Genomic DNA, 14648 nt, shown 5'->3' on the forward strand with positions numbered 1-14648 from the left:
ATTTTTATTTTTTATTTTTGAGACAGAGAGAGACAGAGCATGAACGGGGGAGGGTCAGAGAGAGAGGGAGACACAGAATCTGAAACAGGCTCCAGGTTCTGAGCTGTCAGCACAGAGCCCGACGCGGGGCTTGAACCCACGAACTGCGAGATCGTGACCTGAGCTGAAGTCGGATGCTTAGCCGACTGAGCCACCCAGGCGCCCCCTGTTTGCTCATTTTAAAAAACTGCCCTTTTCCTTTTTCCCTTCAAGACCAGGCTTTGGGTCCCCCCGGCAAGGAGCGAGGTCATTGGTGCTGTTGGTTGATGTGACCCCCACCCAGGCCCCAGACCGTGCATGGCACATGTAGGTTCTCAGTCAATATGTGTAAGTGAATTTCGACTCTTGACTTGAGATTTGGGTATGGATGGTTTCTCCTGCCCCGCCCCCCACAGCTGTCATCGAATGGGGGTGTAGTGAACGGGACCCTGACCAGGGCCGGCACTCAGGAAGCAGGGCTGGGCCACATACTTATGGAGTCCTGCTGTGTTCCTAGGCTGGTTGTTGACCCAAGGGTGTGACAGCCAGGATAAGTCCCTCAAGGAGATACACAGCCCATTAAACAATACACGTGATGATGATGATGATGATGATGATGATGATGATGATGATGATGTGGGATCCAGAAGCTTCGAGGTTCTATGGGCAAAGACAAGAAGAGGGTAAAGTGTGTGTGGGGATTCGGGGAGGCCTCAGTGAGGAGGTAACATTTGGGCTGAGAACCGAAGGAAGTGAGGGGGCAGCTGTGGGGACACGTGGGGGAAGAGGGTTCCAGGCAGACGGCACAGCAGAGCAATGGTCCTGGGGCAGCCCTGGGCCTGGCGTGTTGCAGGAACAGCCAGCAGAGCGGGCAAGGAGAGGGAGGAGGGGAAGGTAGGGAGGGGACAGGCAGGTCACGCAGGGCCTTGTGGGCCTCAGACTTTGACTCTGAGGGAGGTGGGAGCCCTGGAGGACTGTGGGCAGAGGGTAGGACTGGGATGCTCATGGCCACCCTCTGGTGGCTGCTTCGGAGAAGACGTTGTCGGGGGAGGACAGTGTGCTGTTGCAGGAGGGTGATGATGGGGGCTGGCCCCTGCTTGGGGTCCTGGAGATCCAGAGTGGATCTCGAGACTCCAGACTCTGGCACCTGGGGGGCTCAGTCGGTTGAGCGTCAGACTTCAGCCCGGGTCATGATCTCTCAGTTCGTGAGTTCAAGCCCTGCATCAGGCTCACTGCTGTTGGCCTGCCTGCGCTCTCCCCGCTGATAAATAAATTATTAAAAACAAACAAACAAAAAAGACTGTGGACTCACAAAGGGGTGAGAGGGAGAAAGAATTAGCCCCTCAGGCCCTATGGGCCCCTCTCAAAAGATAGACTGGTGTGTCCCACCCCGGACCAAAAGGCACCCCAGCCCACATCCAACATAGCTTTTTAAATTATCATTTTTTTGTTTTATTTATTTTTGACAGAGCATAAGCGGGGGAGGGGCAGAGAGAGAAGGAGACACAGAATCTGAAGCCGGGTCCAGGCTCTGAGCTGTCAGCACAGAGCCTGACGCGGGGCTCGAACCCACAGACTGCGAGAGCATGACCTGAGCCGAAGTCGGACGCTCAACCGACTGAGCCACCCAGGCGCCCCACCAACATAGCTTTTTAAAGGAATCGGTGGGGAGTGTTGCTTTTGAGACCACTTGGCCTTGTCCCACTGGATTGCTTGTACCCCAATCACGACCGCTTGGGAAGTGTTTCAGAGACATGTTGCCCAACAACGGCGAGTAATAACCACAGAACTAACGCCACGTGCCTGCTGTGAGCCGGGCCTGCTCTCTGGGCCTCGGTTTCCTCATCTGTAAAACAGGACCAGTGGGAGCTCCCTCTGAGGGCTGCTGCAAGGATTAGATGGGCTAAGAGTACCAACTGGAGCCTGGGGGAGGCTCTCGCAGGCTCCTTTGTCTCATTTAAGCCACTCCCGGTTTCTTGGCCGAGACCCCCGGCTGAGACTGCAGGGCTGAGGCAGCCCTTGCAGACTTGCTCCCACTGGGCGGTGTGCCTCCAGGGAGGGGGTCTTTGGGGAGAGTGTGTCCCACTGCCCCAGAGGTCTGCCCTGGTGGGAACACGACCCCCTCCTCGATCACGCACTGGCCGTGCTGCTCGCGGATCAGGCTGCCATCTGCGCAGAACGCCCGTCCCTCTCGCGCACATCTCACAGGACCTCTGCAGCCTTGGATCTTCAGACTCTCCCTCCACCCCCCTCGTCCCCAGGCCCTTTCTGAGTTCTTCTCGGTTCCAGACCAGACTGCTTGGGGCTGGAAATGGCTTCATCAAGCTCGGGATGGGGGCAGGGGACCGCTCTTCTCTGGAAAGGTCCTTCACTGCCCCGAGCAGGGGCTGCTGGGGCTGGAGGTGGTGTCCCAGGCAAAGGTGTGTGTTGGGGAGGGGGCGGGGGGCTGGATGCTATAAACAAGGGCCATCCCCATGGGGTCTGTGTGGGGGGCAGGATGATGTCAGTCCCTCACAGCCTCATAAATGTTTATGGGCAAGGGGGTCTGGGTTTGGGGGCTCCCTGGAGCCCCGCAGGCAGCTGCTCTCTCCTGCTCCATTCTGGGGGCCCTGGCAGAGGCCCCCTCCAACACTGGCAGCCAGCCAGCCAGCCCAGAGAGGGCTGAGTAGGTGCCGAGCACAGCCCTGGTCTGAGCTGACTAAAGGGGAAACCGAGGCTGGGAGGTAGGAAGGGACTGGCTGGCCAGGAGTCTTCCCTTTCCCTCTGGGGCTTGGGCTTCGCAAAGAGCCAGGGGACTGAGGAAGGATGTACAGGGAGGGGAGGCCTGGGCGGCTGAGACGTCACCAAAGGCACGGCCCTGACCAGGTCCCCCTGGTCCAGCCCTCAGTGACCACAGGCCCCACCAGCAGCACCAGGTCCTTGGAAACTAAGTTACTCCGTTGTCCCTGAACACTGCTGAGGGAGGGACCCTGTCGTCCCCGCTTGCCACGGAGGACAGACCCAGTAAAGAACTGCGAGCTGGGACTCTGACCCCAGAGTGCTCTCGGGGCTCGGCAGGCCCCCCTTCTCCCGGCCCACGGGTGGGGGGAGCCTCCAGCCTTTCTCAGGCCCGGACGCACCCCTGGGCTGGTGCCTGTGCCCACTCTGGCAGGAGACCCAGGGTGGCTGCGGGGTAATGACAGAACAGCGGTGGCAATGCCAGCAGGGCCTGGGCTCTGCACACGAATTTTAGCTGCCCGACACCTGGCTGAGTGACTACCCCGGGGGCGGACAGAGGAAAGCAAGGGTCCAAGTCTGGCTTCCAACCATGTTGGCACCAGGGTGGGCTGGAGAGAAAGCGGGAGGGATGGGGCCAGATATGGGCGAGGAGGGGGACTCAGGGCCCAGACCCCGCCAGGACCCAACCGCTGCCCGTGCATACCCCTGCTCCCTGGGGTAGGGCCCCGAGAGCCCTAATTTATGGTCCACCTTGACATGTTGGAGCAAGCCTCCCTTTCCGGCTGCCAGGAAGCAGAGCCAGACCCAGGCCTGCGGAGAGCGGGGGGCCAGGGCCGTGCCAGCATTCTGCAGCTGCCTACATCACTGGGCCTGACAGGCGGCGGCGGGCAAGGATCAGGATTCTTTTCTCTCGTTCCTGCCATGCGCCCCTGCTTTGCAGGCTCCTGGTGGCCTGTCACCCACCTGTCACATGGAGACAAAGCTCCTGGGTCAGCCCGTCTGGGGTGCTCCGCTCCAATGCCAAGGAATTTGGAGTCAGGCTGTGCGTGGGCCCTGGGTGTGTCCCCCCCACGGTGCCCAGAGAGGGGATGGCCCGTGACCTGTGTGGGGGGGCACAGGGGGGCCGTGGGGGGTGGTGCCCAGCTCCCACCCCCAGATGCCCTGTGTTTAGGGCCCAGCTGGCGCCGTGGGCCCTGTCAGAACAAACCCAGATGCCGTGTGTCCTGCTCCCTTGCTGGGCTGCTGCTGGGGTGTCACTGCCGCCCTGCCCTCCCGAGACGGGGCTACATCGCAGACGCCAGGGGAGGGGGGGGCGGGAGACTCACACACACAAGGATGCACAGAATTTATTTCTCGTCGCATTTCAACCTGGCCGGGGACCCGGGAGGCGGCGGGGCTCACACCTTGGGTGCTGCAAACACCTTCCAGCCCTCCAGCTGGCCCATCTTGACCAGCGCGGCGATCGTGCCCATGTACGCGCACGCGGCGGCTCCGATCCCATAGCTGTGAGCTGCCAGAGTCGGGAGGGTGGTGTCAGTCGCGCGTGGGGCTCACCTGCGGCCACCCAGGGGGCCCAAGAGCATGTCCTTCCCTTGAGGCTGAGGGCTCCTTGAGGATTAAGTCGCGTGACCCCTTGACTTTGAAGACGTGCGCGGAAACCCGGAAACGGAGGCAAGGAGGGATCTAGGCTGTCGGGTCCGGGGGTGGGGCACCCGACTGTGGAGGGGACGGCGCTTTGTCGAGTCTCAGCCTGTGCCCCGGCCACAGGGCCCGGGCCCTGTACCTGCTCTGCGGACGGGGAGCGGAAGGGGACAGAATGCCCCTGCTTGCCCGAGAGCCGTCGCTGGGGAGGGAGGTCTGCTTGCTGTATGCAGGGGTCACCCCTACGGCAGGCTGGGGGTGCACGTCAAACCCGACCTTACCCAAGGTCTTAAAGCAAAGGCTAGGATGCATGGGCCTTCCTCCGCCGTGCCTGCCCTCTGCCTGGCTGGCACGTTCCACCAAGCACTGGCAGGCTGGTGGGCCAGGGCTACGGGAGGTGGAGAGAGCACTGTCTGCTTCCCGGCCTGGGCAGCTCCACTGTGCCAGGCTGGCGTGGGGCCCCGGCCTGCCTTCCCACTAGGGAGGCACCTCTGCTGGTTCCCAGGTGACCTCGGGCCACCCAAGCCCCCTCTCTGAGCCTCCCTTCCTGCATCTCTAGAAGGGATGGTGAATGGAAGTCCCCTGGAGGGCTGGGTGTCTGGTCAGTCAGGGCTCTGGGTGCTGGGAGAGGGACAGCAACACAAGGACCATGCACCCCCTCTATGCTTGTGGGGTGGTGGCAGAGACAGGCAGTGACCTCGTATTCTCTGACAAGCTGCAGCAGAGGAAGGGGATATGGAAATGAGGGCAGTGGGGGTTCCAGATCATACACAGAGGGGGCTGTGCTGACACCTGGGCGAACAGCACTCCAGGAAGGGGGCAGAGCACATGCAAAGGCCCTGGGGCAGGACCCGGCCTGGCTTGGTGGACCAGCAAGGAGGCTCACGTGGCTCGTAGAGAGCGAGCAAAGGGGAAAGAGGGAGGAGGCGGGGGCAGGGAGGGGACGGGGCGGATTGTGCAGGGCCTTATGGGCCACGCTGAATGTCGCAGGGAGCCACAGGAGGGTGTAAGGGCTCGGTCAGGTACACATGCGGTAGGTGCTGAAGCAGCTGCCCTTACTATTGCTGAACTGGCCGGTGGCGGAGGGTCAAAAGCCCTGGAAGGTTTCCTGGGGCAGCCCCTCTCCTCTGCTGGGGCGAGCACTCCACACAGCTGGCCCCTGGTCCAGGACAGAACGGGGGGTGGTGGTCAGCGGAGGTCAGGGGCGGGGGGCTCACTCACTGCGCGCTCCCAGGGTCAGGCCTCCGGCACAGCCTCCGATGAAGTAGTTGAGGGGGTCGTCGGGCTTCTCTCGGACCTGGGCACTGATGCAGGAGGTGAGGCCAAATATGGCTCCGATGGCGGCTGTCGGGGTGGCAGCGGGGGGGCGGGCGCCGAGTCAGGGCCCAGGGGCCAGCGCCAGGAGGGCCCCCAAGGAGAAGCCAAGGCTCCCTTACCTGCAGTAAATGTGTATCGCCCTGTCCTCGCCACTCCCTCCAGGAAGGAATCTGGCGGCTGTAGCGTGACACTGTAGGCGGAGAAGATCAGGCCTGCGGGACCAGAGCGGGTGAGGTGTGTGGCACCGGGGCCTGGGCACCGAGGCGAGGCGCGGACCTGGCTGGGGCAGTCCCCCCTGCTATCAGAGAAACCCTCTGTCCCTCTGTCCCCACAGCACCCTCAAGGAGGCTCCTAGCAACCCCCGAACCAACCCCCCTGCCCAGGAAGGGACTGTTCTGGGGCTCACCCGGGGCCCCACAGCTGCTGAGCAGCCAAGGTGGGATTCCAGCCCTGTCTGCTGTTCCAGAACCTGGGCTCTCAGCCCCACCTCTGCACCCCAGGCCCCCCTCCGCAAGGCCTGACCCCTCACCCTCCATGGCGCACCGGCCCAGCGTGCAATGGACAGGAGCACAGGCCTGGGGCCTAAGTGGGCTGGGCCGCTCCCTGGCCTCCAGGGTCAGCACAGACACCACAGCTGCACCCCACAGGCCCTGCTCCCCACTCCCGTCCAAGGCTGCACTCTCCCGTGGGGCCCTGGGCTCCTCAGCCTAATCCTCCTTGGCAGAGACCTGGCTCCTGGGCCTGTCCCTCATCACCCTGGGGCCCCCTCCCTGCTAGCGGCTTGGGCTTAGGGCCATCCCTCACACCTGGCTGGCTCGGCAGCCGCTCACGCCCACCCGGCCTCACCACCCGGTCAGCTTTTCCATCTCTGCTGTCGCCCCGGCCTCCCTGCCCGACACTGGCTTTTACGCGTGAGGGGCCCGCCGGGGGCCGGGCCTGGAGCTGAGCGGTGGGTGGGTGGTGAGGACAGAGGCCCCGTCCGTGGGCATCCTGAGCAAACACTGGCCTGGGCTGGTGTGCGGGTCTGGGGCGAGGCCAAGGCAAGCCCTTGGGCAGCTGCCCTCACCAGATCCTCCTCGGTGGGAGGCAGACCAAGCCCACCTGGCTGGCTCTGAGTCACCAGAAACAGCCCAACGCGGGGCTCCCCGACTTCCAGCTGACCCTGCTCAGGGCAGACAACACACCCCTCCTCTCCCTATAGACCCCCAGCCTGGCCTAGTTGCCATAGGGACCTCCAGGGCCAGCCCAGCCTATCCCATCCCAGCAAAACTGAACTGTTGTTTGCCAGCTGACGTTCCAGGCCGCACACAGACAGTGCCCCCGTCACCCCGGAGCCCTCAGAAGTCCTAGAACTGGGAGTGCGTGACCCAGTTGTCCCCGATTATCCCAGGGTCAAAGACTGCCCCGCCCCAACTCTCTGCTAGCAACCATCCAACATGGCGGGTGACCTGCCACAGCCCCCCCCTCCCCAGGTCCTGTGATCCCCAGCACACGAGGGTCTGTAATGACTCAGACCTTTCCACGGCCCCCCATCACCCCATTGAAGGCCCCCTTCCTGACCCAGCAGTGACCTCCAGACACAATGCACACATTCATTCATTCACTGTGCACCCACATTCATTCATTCGTTCACTCATTCATTCATTCGGTTCCTCTGTACCTTCATTCACTCATACATTCATTCACTGTTACTGTGAACCCTAATCCATCCATCCCCCATCCCAAAGAGTTACTGAACGCCTAGGGGCGTCTGGGTGGCTCAGTGGGTTAAGCATCCGACTTCGGCTCAGGTCATCATCTCACGGTTCGTGAGTTCGAGTCCCGCGTCAGGCTCTGTGCTGACAGCTCAGGGCCTGGAGCCTGTTTTGGATTCTGTGTCTCCCTCTCTCTCTGCCCCTCGCCCGCTCATGCTCTGTTGCTCTCTCAAAAAAAAAAATATAAACATTAAAAAAAAAGAAGAGTTACTGGGTGCCTTCATTCATTCATTCACTCCCCAGGGGCTCACCATCTCAGGAAAGCCAGATGGGACACAAGAGTGTTCTCTCAGTGAGGGCTGAGGGGAGGCAGGGAATGAGGCAGGGTGAGGTGAGGAAGGATCCAGAAGCCAAGTCCCGTATGTTGCATGGAGTTGGCCAGTGCGAACACGCGGGCGGGCATAGTGAGCAACACACACACACACACACACACACACACACACTGCCTGATCTGGCGCCCCTGTCAAAGGTTTCCACCCACCCTCCCTAAAAGACCCTCCAGCAACCCCCCTCCCCCAGAGGCTCCTGGCTCACTCAGCACCCCACTCCTGGAAAGTGCTCAGTCTCCCCCAAAAGCCTCCTGAGACTCCAGTCCACCCCCAAGGACCGCACATTTGTGATCAAACACATGCACTCCCATTCACAAACACCAACGTTGGTATCTTTCTCAGGTTCGAAATCCCCCAAATCTTCGCCCTGAAGGCCCCACATGCCCCTCAGGCGACCCCTCCTGCTTTAACTTTCCTTTAGACACAACCATGAGCCTCCAGCAAGTTCGGCCAGGCCTCCCGCAATGTCAGCATCGCCCCTTAAGAATGTGCCCAAATAAAAAAAAAAAAAATGTGCCCCAACAACTTCCCCCTACAGTGATCCAACCCCAGACTGCCCACCCCTCTCTCAAGGCCCCCCAGAGATCCCGCCATGCACCTCCACCGTCCCAACGACTCACCACTCGAACAGACTCCACATAACCCATCCGCAGGGACTCCCCCTCGACCCTCTCTCTTCAGACCCCTCCACAAGGACCCTGCATGCACAGTCCCTGCCTCAGCCACCCTCAGGACCAGATCAGCAGACCTGGATTTGCACACCGGCTCCAAAAGACCAAAGGGAAGCTAATACACCTCTCCGACCTTCAGTGTCCATCTCTGAGAAATGGGCACGATAACCGCTGATCTCACTAAACACGCAGAAAATGGTAGCCTGGGGGAGACTCAACTTCTGCCAGGCCTCGTTTCAGGAGCTGGAGACATGGAGGTGGCCCAAACCATCCTATCTACTACTTCTCAGAGAGACTGAGCATCAAAAGGGACACTGGAAGGGGCGAGTCGCTGGGGTCTCCCCTGCAAGGGAGTGCTAGGGCTGTGAATCCCCTTATGCCCTCCCAAGGCTACCCTTATAGTACCCCTGACCCGGCGCATCTATGATCTCGGCACCCCTACGACCCCTCTGGTGGTCCCAATTAAAGCTTCAGATATCCCTAAACATCCCACTCTCCTGGACCCTAAGAAAACCTCATCCCCCTCCAGGATAATGACCCACGATCCCCCCCCCCCGCCCCCAAATAACCTCAACTTAACCCTGTTAAGTCTCATGAATCCCCAGCTCCTTTGATCCCGATAACGGCCCTCTCCCACTCAACGACCGGAGCCTGGTGACAGCTTCAACAATAACCCCTAAATCCGAGCACCCGGGAACAGCTTCTGACGACCCCAGAGCCTGTCACAGGTACCACTTCCCAGTGCCCTCCAACCCTGCAGGACCCCCTTCACACAAGAGTCCCTCATGGCCTCCCCAGACATTCCCACGACCCCCACGTGTCACCCCGTGAGATACCCAGCTCCAGACCCCCTGGGACTTCCTGCGCCCTCTGAATTAGTCTGACACGCCTACAAAATCTATCTCATACAAGAGCTCCCCAGCGTCCCAGGGCCACCGCAGGCACCCCGGTGACAACCATGCGCCACCTGCGAGATCCCCAGCCCCTCAAGACGCCCTCGGACAGCCGCCAGCGACTCCATGACCTCCTTGCACCCTCTGCCTTCGGGGCCCGGGCGGCGCTCACCAGCGGCACCACTCAGTGTGGTACTGGCGTAGGTCTTGCGGTGGCACTCGGTGCCATCGGGAATGTCCCGGTATTGCTGAAGAAGCGTCTGCACCATGACCGCGCACCCCTGGCCCCACACCGCACACCCGACCGCCTCCCCGCACCCAAGGGCAGCCGCCGCCGTTCGTTCTCGCGAGACTTCCTGGGCGGCGCGCGCAACCCCTCGGGCGCAGGGGCCGACAACAAGCGTGCAACTTTATTGAGCACCGAGAACACAGACACGGGTGGCGCTCAAGCGCCGAGTCGAGACTGGCGTAAAGGAGGCGCGCGTGCACCCCCAGCCGATTTCTGGAGGGAGAAACTGAAGTCAGCCAGAATCAGTGAAGGCAGATCTCGCTAGCCCCAACTCAGAAGGGCCTAGGTTAGGAAGGGTTTGACCCGGAGTGGGGGTCTAATCTGGGGGTGGGACTATGACGGGTATTTGGGCGCGGGGCGGAACTCCATTTGATAGGAGCAAGATGTAACTATGGGGCGGGGCACAGCGGAAATGCGGCCACTCCCAGCGCCAGAATCCGCAGGGGGGCGTGATCACGCCCTGGGCCGGTCTCCAAGCAGAGTCCGAACCGCGTGCGACTGTTTGGGGGCGTGGCCAGACTCGCGGGCGGCGGAAGATGCCGATCCCGGGGCTAGGATTTTAGCGGGACAGCACCTGTGCCCTGCCTGCGGCTGCCTCGTCCAAGCCCCGGGCCGGAGGAGGTAAGCGCTAGACTTGGGGGGCGTGGCCGGGGGGGAAAACACTGCCTGAAGGGCACTTGGCCAATCCGGAGCTGTACGATTGCCTAAGGGGCGTGGCCGTGGCCCTTTGGGTAGCTCCCAGAGACTCGCAGCCCGGGGCGTGGTCAGGCTTTCTGGACCGCAGGACCCGGACCAATCGTAGTGTTGGCTTCTCAGTGGGGCGGGGCCTGTCTCGAAGGAGTGGCCATTCCCGTTGCGGAAGCCTGAACTGGGCGGGCCGCAGGAGAACCAGGCCCGCCTGGGGGCGTGGTTTGTCAGGACGTTGGCCAATCTTAGAGTCAGGCCGGGCTCAGGGGCGGAGTTTCGAGGCGCCCAAACCATTGAGGGCGTTTGGGTTTGAGGAGGGCGCGACCCATCGGGCCGAGGCCAATCGCTCGGTCCGGAGAGAGCCTCTGGGGGCGTGGCCCACTGGGGCTGGGGGCGGGGCCCGGGCCCGGTTCCGGGCCGTCCCGGACGGCGCCGGGGCCATGTCGGCGCCGCAGCCGCTGCAGATCCGCGAGGCGAACGCACACCTGGCGGCTGTGCACCGGCGCGCGGCGGAGCTGGAGGCGCGGCTGGACGCGGCGGAGCGCACAGTGAGCGCCCAGGCCGAGCGCCTGGCCCGCCACGACCAGCAGCTGCGCGCTGCGCTGGAGGAGCTGGGCCGCGCCAAGGACTGGTGAGGCCCGGGGCCGGCCAGGTGGACTTCTTGAAGGACGTGGGCGGAGGCAGAGCCGAGGCTGGAAAGGGAGGAGAGGCGCGGGAACCGTGTACATTCACGTGTAGGCTGGACTTCCGGTGCAATTGAAAAAACAAACACCAAAAACCTCGAACTAGTCACCGGCATGCAAAGTTGAGGGGTGTCACACAAGTGTGGATTTCTAACTTAAAACAGAGCCCGTTTTTCCACCAGGCAAAATCGGCTCTTTTCCAGGGGTGCGGGGATCACCGACCTCCCCTTAGGTATTGGGAGCCATGACAGGTTTTGGAGCAGAGGAGGATGGGAGCACACCAGCAGTTCTGAAGAGCCCCTCTAGTTTTGAAGAGGCACTGAGGATGGAAAGGGATGAGACAAGCGCCCAGCGGGGGAGGGAGGTCTGGAGCCCAAGTGGGAAAGGGTTCGGACCTGGTTGGATCCATTCATTCATCTTTACCGAGCACCTATGTGCCAGGTAGGTTCGGCGCACCAGAGCCCCTAAGTGAGACCTACATAGCATAGCCCTCAAGCATACTAAGCAGTTACAAAATGGGGTGGTTGGGGTTGTGATGGAAGGGCACATAGGGTTCTGAGAGGGCCCAGATGGAAGGCTTCCTGGAGGAGGGGCCATCTAAGCTAAACAAATAGGAAAAGATGTAGGGGAAAAGGGACCTGCAGGGGAGCAACGAGGGTAGTGTTAGTCTGCTCTGGTTGCCATTACAGAACAGCAGAGACTGGGGGGCTTTAAACAACTGATTCCTCCCCCCCCCTCAGTTCTGGGGGCTGGAAAGTCCAACTGATAGGTTCAGTTCCTGGTGACAGATTGTCTTGCTGGCTTGCAGATTGCTGTCTTCGCTCTGTGCTCACACGGCAGAGAGCAAGCAAGCTCTCTGGTGTCTCTTCTTACAAGGGCACTAATTCTACGAGGGCCCCACCCTCACAATCTCATCTTATTTTACTTACGTCCCAAAGGCTCCATCTCCAAATACATCACATTGGGGATGGGTGGGTAGGGATTCAGCCCAAGAGTTTTGAGGGGACGCAAACATCCAGTCCATGCCAAGGGGGGCCTTGAAGCAGTGGCGAGGAGCAGGGCCTTTATCCTGATGGTGATGGGGAGCCCCCCACGAGGTCGGGAGCAGGGAGAAGAATCTCTGGTCTCCTTGGTACCACAACTGCCCTGTCTTGCCTTCCTGCCAGTGAGATTGCCGCTCTCCAGGAGCAGCTGCTGACCTCCGAGGCCACGGTCCACAGCCTGCAGGCCGCCCTGCGCCAGAGGAATGAGCTCATCGGGCAGCTGCAGCCCCGGGCTGAGCTGCTGCAGGACATCTGCCGTTGGCGGCCACCCGTGGCCGGGCTGCTGGCCGCCCTGGCCGAAGCCGAGCGCCTAGGGCCCTTGCCAACTGGAGACCCCAGCCACCCACCCCCCAGTGGGCCCGGTCCAGGCCTTGCCAACAGCACTGGGGACGAGGAAGACAGGAACCACCTGCAGCCTGCGGTGTTTGGGACCACCGTGTGAGCCCTAGAGCACAGATCCCACAACGGAGACGGACTTCCACTGCTGTGGGTGTCCTCAGGGGTCACCTGTGTCCGAGAGGGGGCCCCGTGGCACAGCCATAATCCTTTCCAAGCACCAAAACCTGCTAAAAAGTCGTAGGTTTCAAGCAGGCAGCCCGTGGGCCAAAGGCAGATGTGTAGCCCAGAGAGTTTTTTGGTTTTGTTCTGCTCTTGTCGTTTCTTAAAGATTTGAAATAATCTCTTTGTGGGGCTTGAACTTCCAACTCCGAGATCAAGAGGCCCATGCTCTACCCACTGAGCCAGTCAAGTGTCCCTTGTTTTTGTTTTTAAACAAAACTTTAAGTCAGTCAATTTACTGAAAATTTGGCAATGTTTACACAAAAATCTGGATTTCTGGCTTCAGTCTTGGTCACGCCTGCTTGGATCTGAGCCCGGGATACCCTCTTCAGCCAAAGTGTGAGGTCCGATTGGCTCTCTTGCCTCTCTTAGGGCCAGATGTGCGGCCCCTGAAGCATCTGACATTTCTGTCGCTTGTGGCGGCAGATGATCGAGTTTTGCTCCACCTTTTCCCCCTGCCCTGATTCCCGTTCCTTCCGAAGCACCTCTCGTCCCAGGCTAAAGCTTTTTCTTTCTTATCCTTCGTCCCACTCCAGAATTGGGAACCTCAAGACTTGTTCCGTTTTGCCCTGGTTGTAGGAAGACAAATTTTTAATGCTAGATTTTTCTCTCCCCCTAACTCTGTCCTTCTGTCAACCTTTAGCCCAGAAGGCAGAGCGTACGTGTGAGACATTGTGAGATGTTGGCAGCTAGGCTGTGCTGCCCCGGAAAACTCAGGCATCCCTCAACCTTTTCTTGATACAGTCCTTCCTGAGGGACTTCCCACTGGCTCTTCCCTCTGCCTAGAACATTCTTCCCCCAGATGTCACAAGGACCAGTTCCTTGTCCCTCAGATCTTTGCTCAGAAGTCACCTCCTCAGAGGGGTCTTCCCTGATTGCCTTATCCGAAGTGATTCCCATCATTCTGTTATCTCTATGGAACTTCTTGTCACCAGAGTGTCAGCTACTCGAGGGCAGGGTTCCTGTTATCACCAGGAGGAGGTTCCTGGGACCTCCGTAGGAACAGGATGGGTTTGTGGGCCCTGAAGGGAGTTAGCGAACCCCAGCACATCTGATGAGCCCCCTGGTCAGTTTAGGTTTTGTAGCAAGCAGCTGGCTCCTTTTTATATTTTCTAGAGAATCTTTTTTTTTTTTTTTTTAAATCTCATTTCCCTGCTGCCCCTTCTTGGCCAGAGACATCCAGGGTGCCTGTTTTTGTTTTTAAATCAAACCAGGGAATCCTGTGCCTTTCTCTGCCCAGCCGAATGAAGCGCCCAGCCCGGTACCACGTAGCCATTTGCCCGCCTCCTTACTCAGGGAATTTCACACCAAGAACTGCCAAGGGGCAGGGCCTGTTTTGGCCTGGAAAGGTCGGTGTCCCTCCTCAGCCCCCAGGATGGTGCTGCCTGCCCGCCTGGTGTCTCACAGTGACCCCTCAGTGTAGGAACAATGGCCCCATTTTCTAAGGATGACTAAGGGGGGGCTGCTCGTATGAGGGAAAGGCAGGCCGAGGCCTGTCTGAGCTCAAGAATAAACTGAATGATTTCTTGGCCTTGGTCCTTCCTCCTTCCTCCTTCCTGGGTGGGGACTGGAGGGGCGGCCCGGGTGCCGTTCCGGGGTCAGGGTGGGGTCCTGCCTGGCGGGGAGACACAGGTTACAGCCACGGGGGCTGGTGTCTAATCTTTGCGGCACAGGCTCGCCCCATTTTACAGGTGTGGAAAGTGAGGCTCAGTGTGGGCCTCGGGGTCGGGAGGACCTGGAACACTTCCACGTCCCGGGGGGTTATTGTTGAGATTCTGATTCTCTTCAAGATGAGGCGGTGCCAAAACAGAGTCACAATGGCTGTGGTTCATATTTGACATTTTTCTATGGGAAAAAAATGTGATTTTTGTAACCCGCGTGGAAAACACAACGCAGCAGTTCTCTGCCTACTCGAACAATTACGGGCCGCGGGAGGGCACCAGAATTTTTGCTGTAGTTTCACATACAATTGACAGCGTTGCATCAGCTGTGGCCCGAACCGTGGTGCTGGGCCGCGTGCTCTCTGTGGATTGGTTTCTGATACCAC

The 14648-nt window shown here is 60.2% G+C and overlaps 2 protein-coding genes across 3 annotated transcripts; one reads left to right on the forward strand and one right to left on the reverse strand.

Annotated features, from left to right (window-relative positions):
• Positions 1–4064: 4064 nt before the first annotated feature.
• NDUFA11 (NADH:ubiquinone oxidoreductase subunit A11) lies at positions 4065–9694 on the reverse strand. The gene is made up of 4 exons (XM_042928135.1): positions 9514–9694; positions 5814–5906; positions 5599–5721; positions 4065–4246 (listed from the first exon to the last, which is right to left on the reverse strand). Exons 1-4 carry the CDS (start codon positions 9608–9610, stop codon positions 4134–4136), a joined length of 426 nt encoding a protein of 141 aa, XP_042784069.1. The 5' UTR covers positions 9611–9694; the 3' UTR covers positions 4065–4133.
• A 1045-nt stretch (positions 9695–10739) lies between these two features.
• On the forward strand, positions 10740–14130 carry VMAC (vimentin type intermediate filament associated coiled-coil protein). Of its 2 annotated transcripts, none has more exons than XM_042928146.1 (2): positions 10740–10948; positions 12167–14130. In XM_042928146.1, exons 1-2 carry the CDS (start codon positions 10758–10760, stop codon positions 12483–12485), a joined length of 510 nt encoding a protein of 169 aa, XP_042784080.1. In that variant the 5' UTR covers positions 10740–10757; the 3' UTR covers positions 12486–14130. The 2 variants fall into 2 exon arrangements, with proteins under 2 accessions (XP_042784080.1, XP_042784079.1); XM_042928145.1 differs by lacking the exon at positions 10740–10948 and adding an exon at positions 11034–11441.
• Positions 14131–14648: the final 518 nt, after the last annotated feature.

This window comes from Panthera leo, chromosome A2 (assembly GCF_018350215.1).
Source record: "Panthera leo isolate Ple1 chromosome A2, P.leo_Ple1_pat1.1, whole genome shotgun sequence".
NCBI classification, from domain to species: domain Eukaryota; kingdom Metazoa; phylum Chordata; class Mammalia; order Carnivora; family Felidae; genus Panthera; species Panthera leo.

Excerpts from the sequence above, each read along its gene's own strand:
- NDUFA11 (XM_042928135.1), bottom strand. The coding sequence starts at position 9,610 with ATGGTGCAGACGCTTCTTCAGCAATACCGGGACATTCCCGATGGCACC. Across the intron at positions 5,907-9,513 it reads CACACTGAGTGGTGCCGCTG|GCCTGATCTTCTCCGCCTAC; the intron begins GTGAGCGCCGCC and ends CTGGTCCCGCAG. Across the intron at positions 4,247-5,598 it reads CCTGACCCTGGGAGCGCGCA|CTCACAGCTATGGGATCGGA; the intron begins GTGAGTGAGCCC and ends CGACTCTGGCAG.
- VMAC (XM_042928145.1), top strand. The coding sequence starts at position 11,245 with ATGACAGGTTTTGGAGCAGAGGAGGATGGGAGCACACCAGCAGTTCTG. Across the intron at positions 11,442-12,166 it reads ACCGAGCACCTATGTGCCAG|TGAGATTGCCGCTCTCCAGG; the intron begins GTAGGTTCGGCG and ends CCTTCCTGCCAG.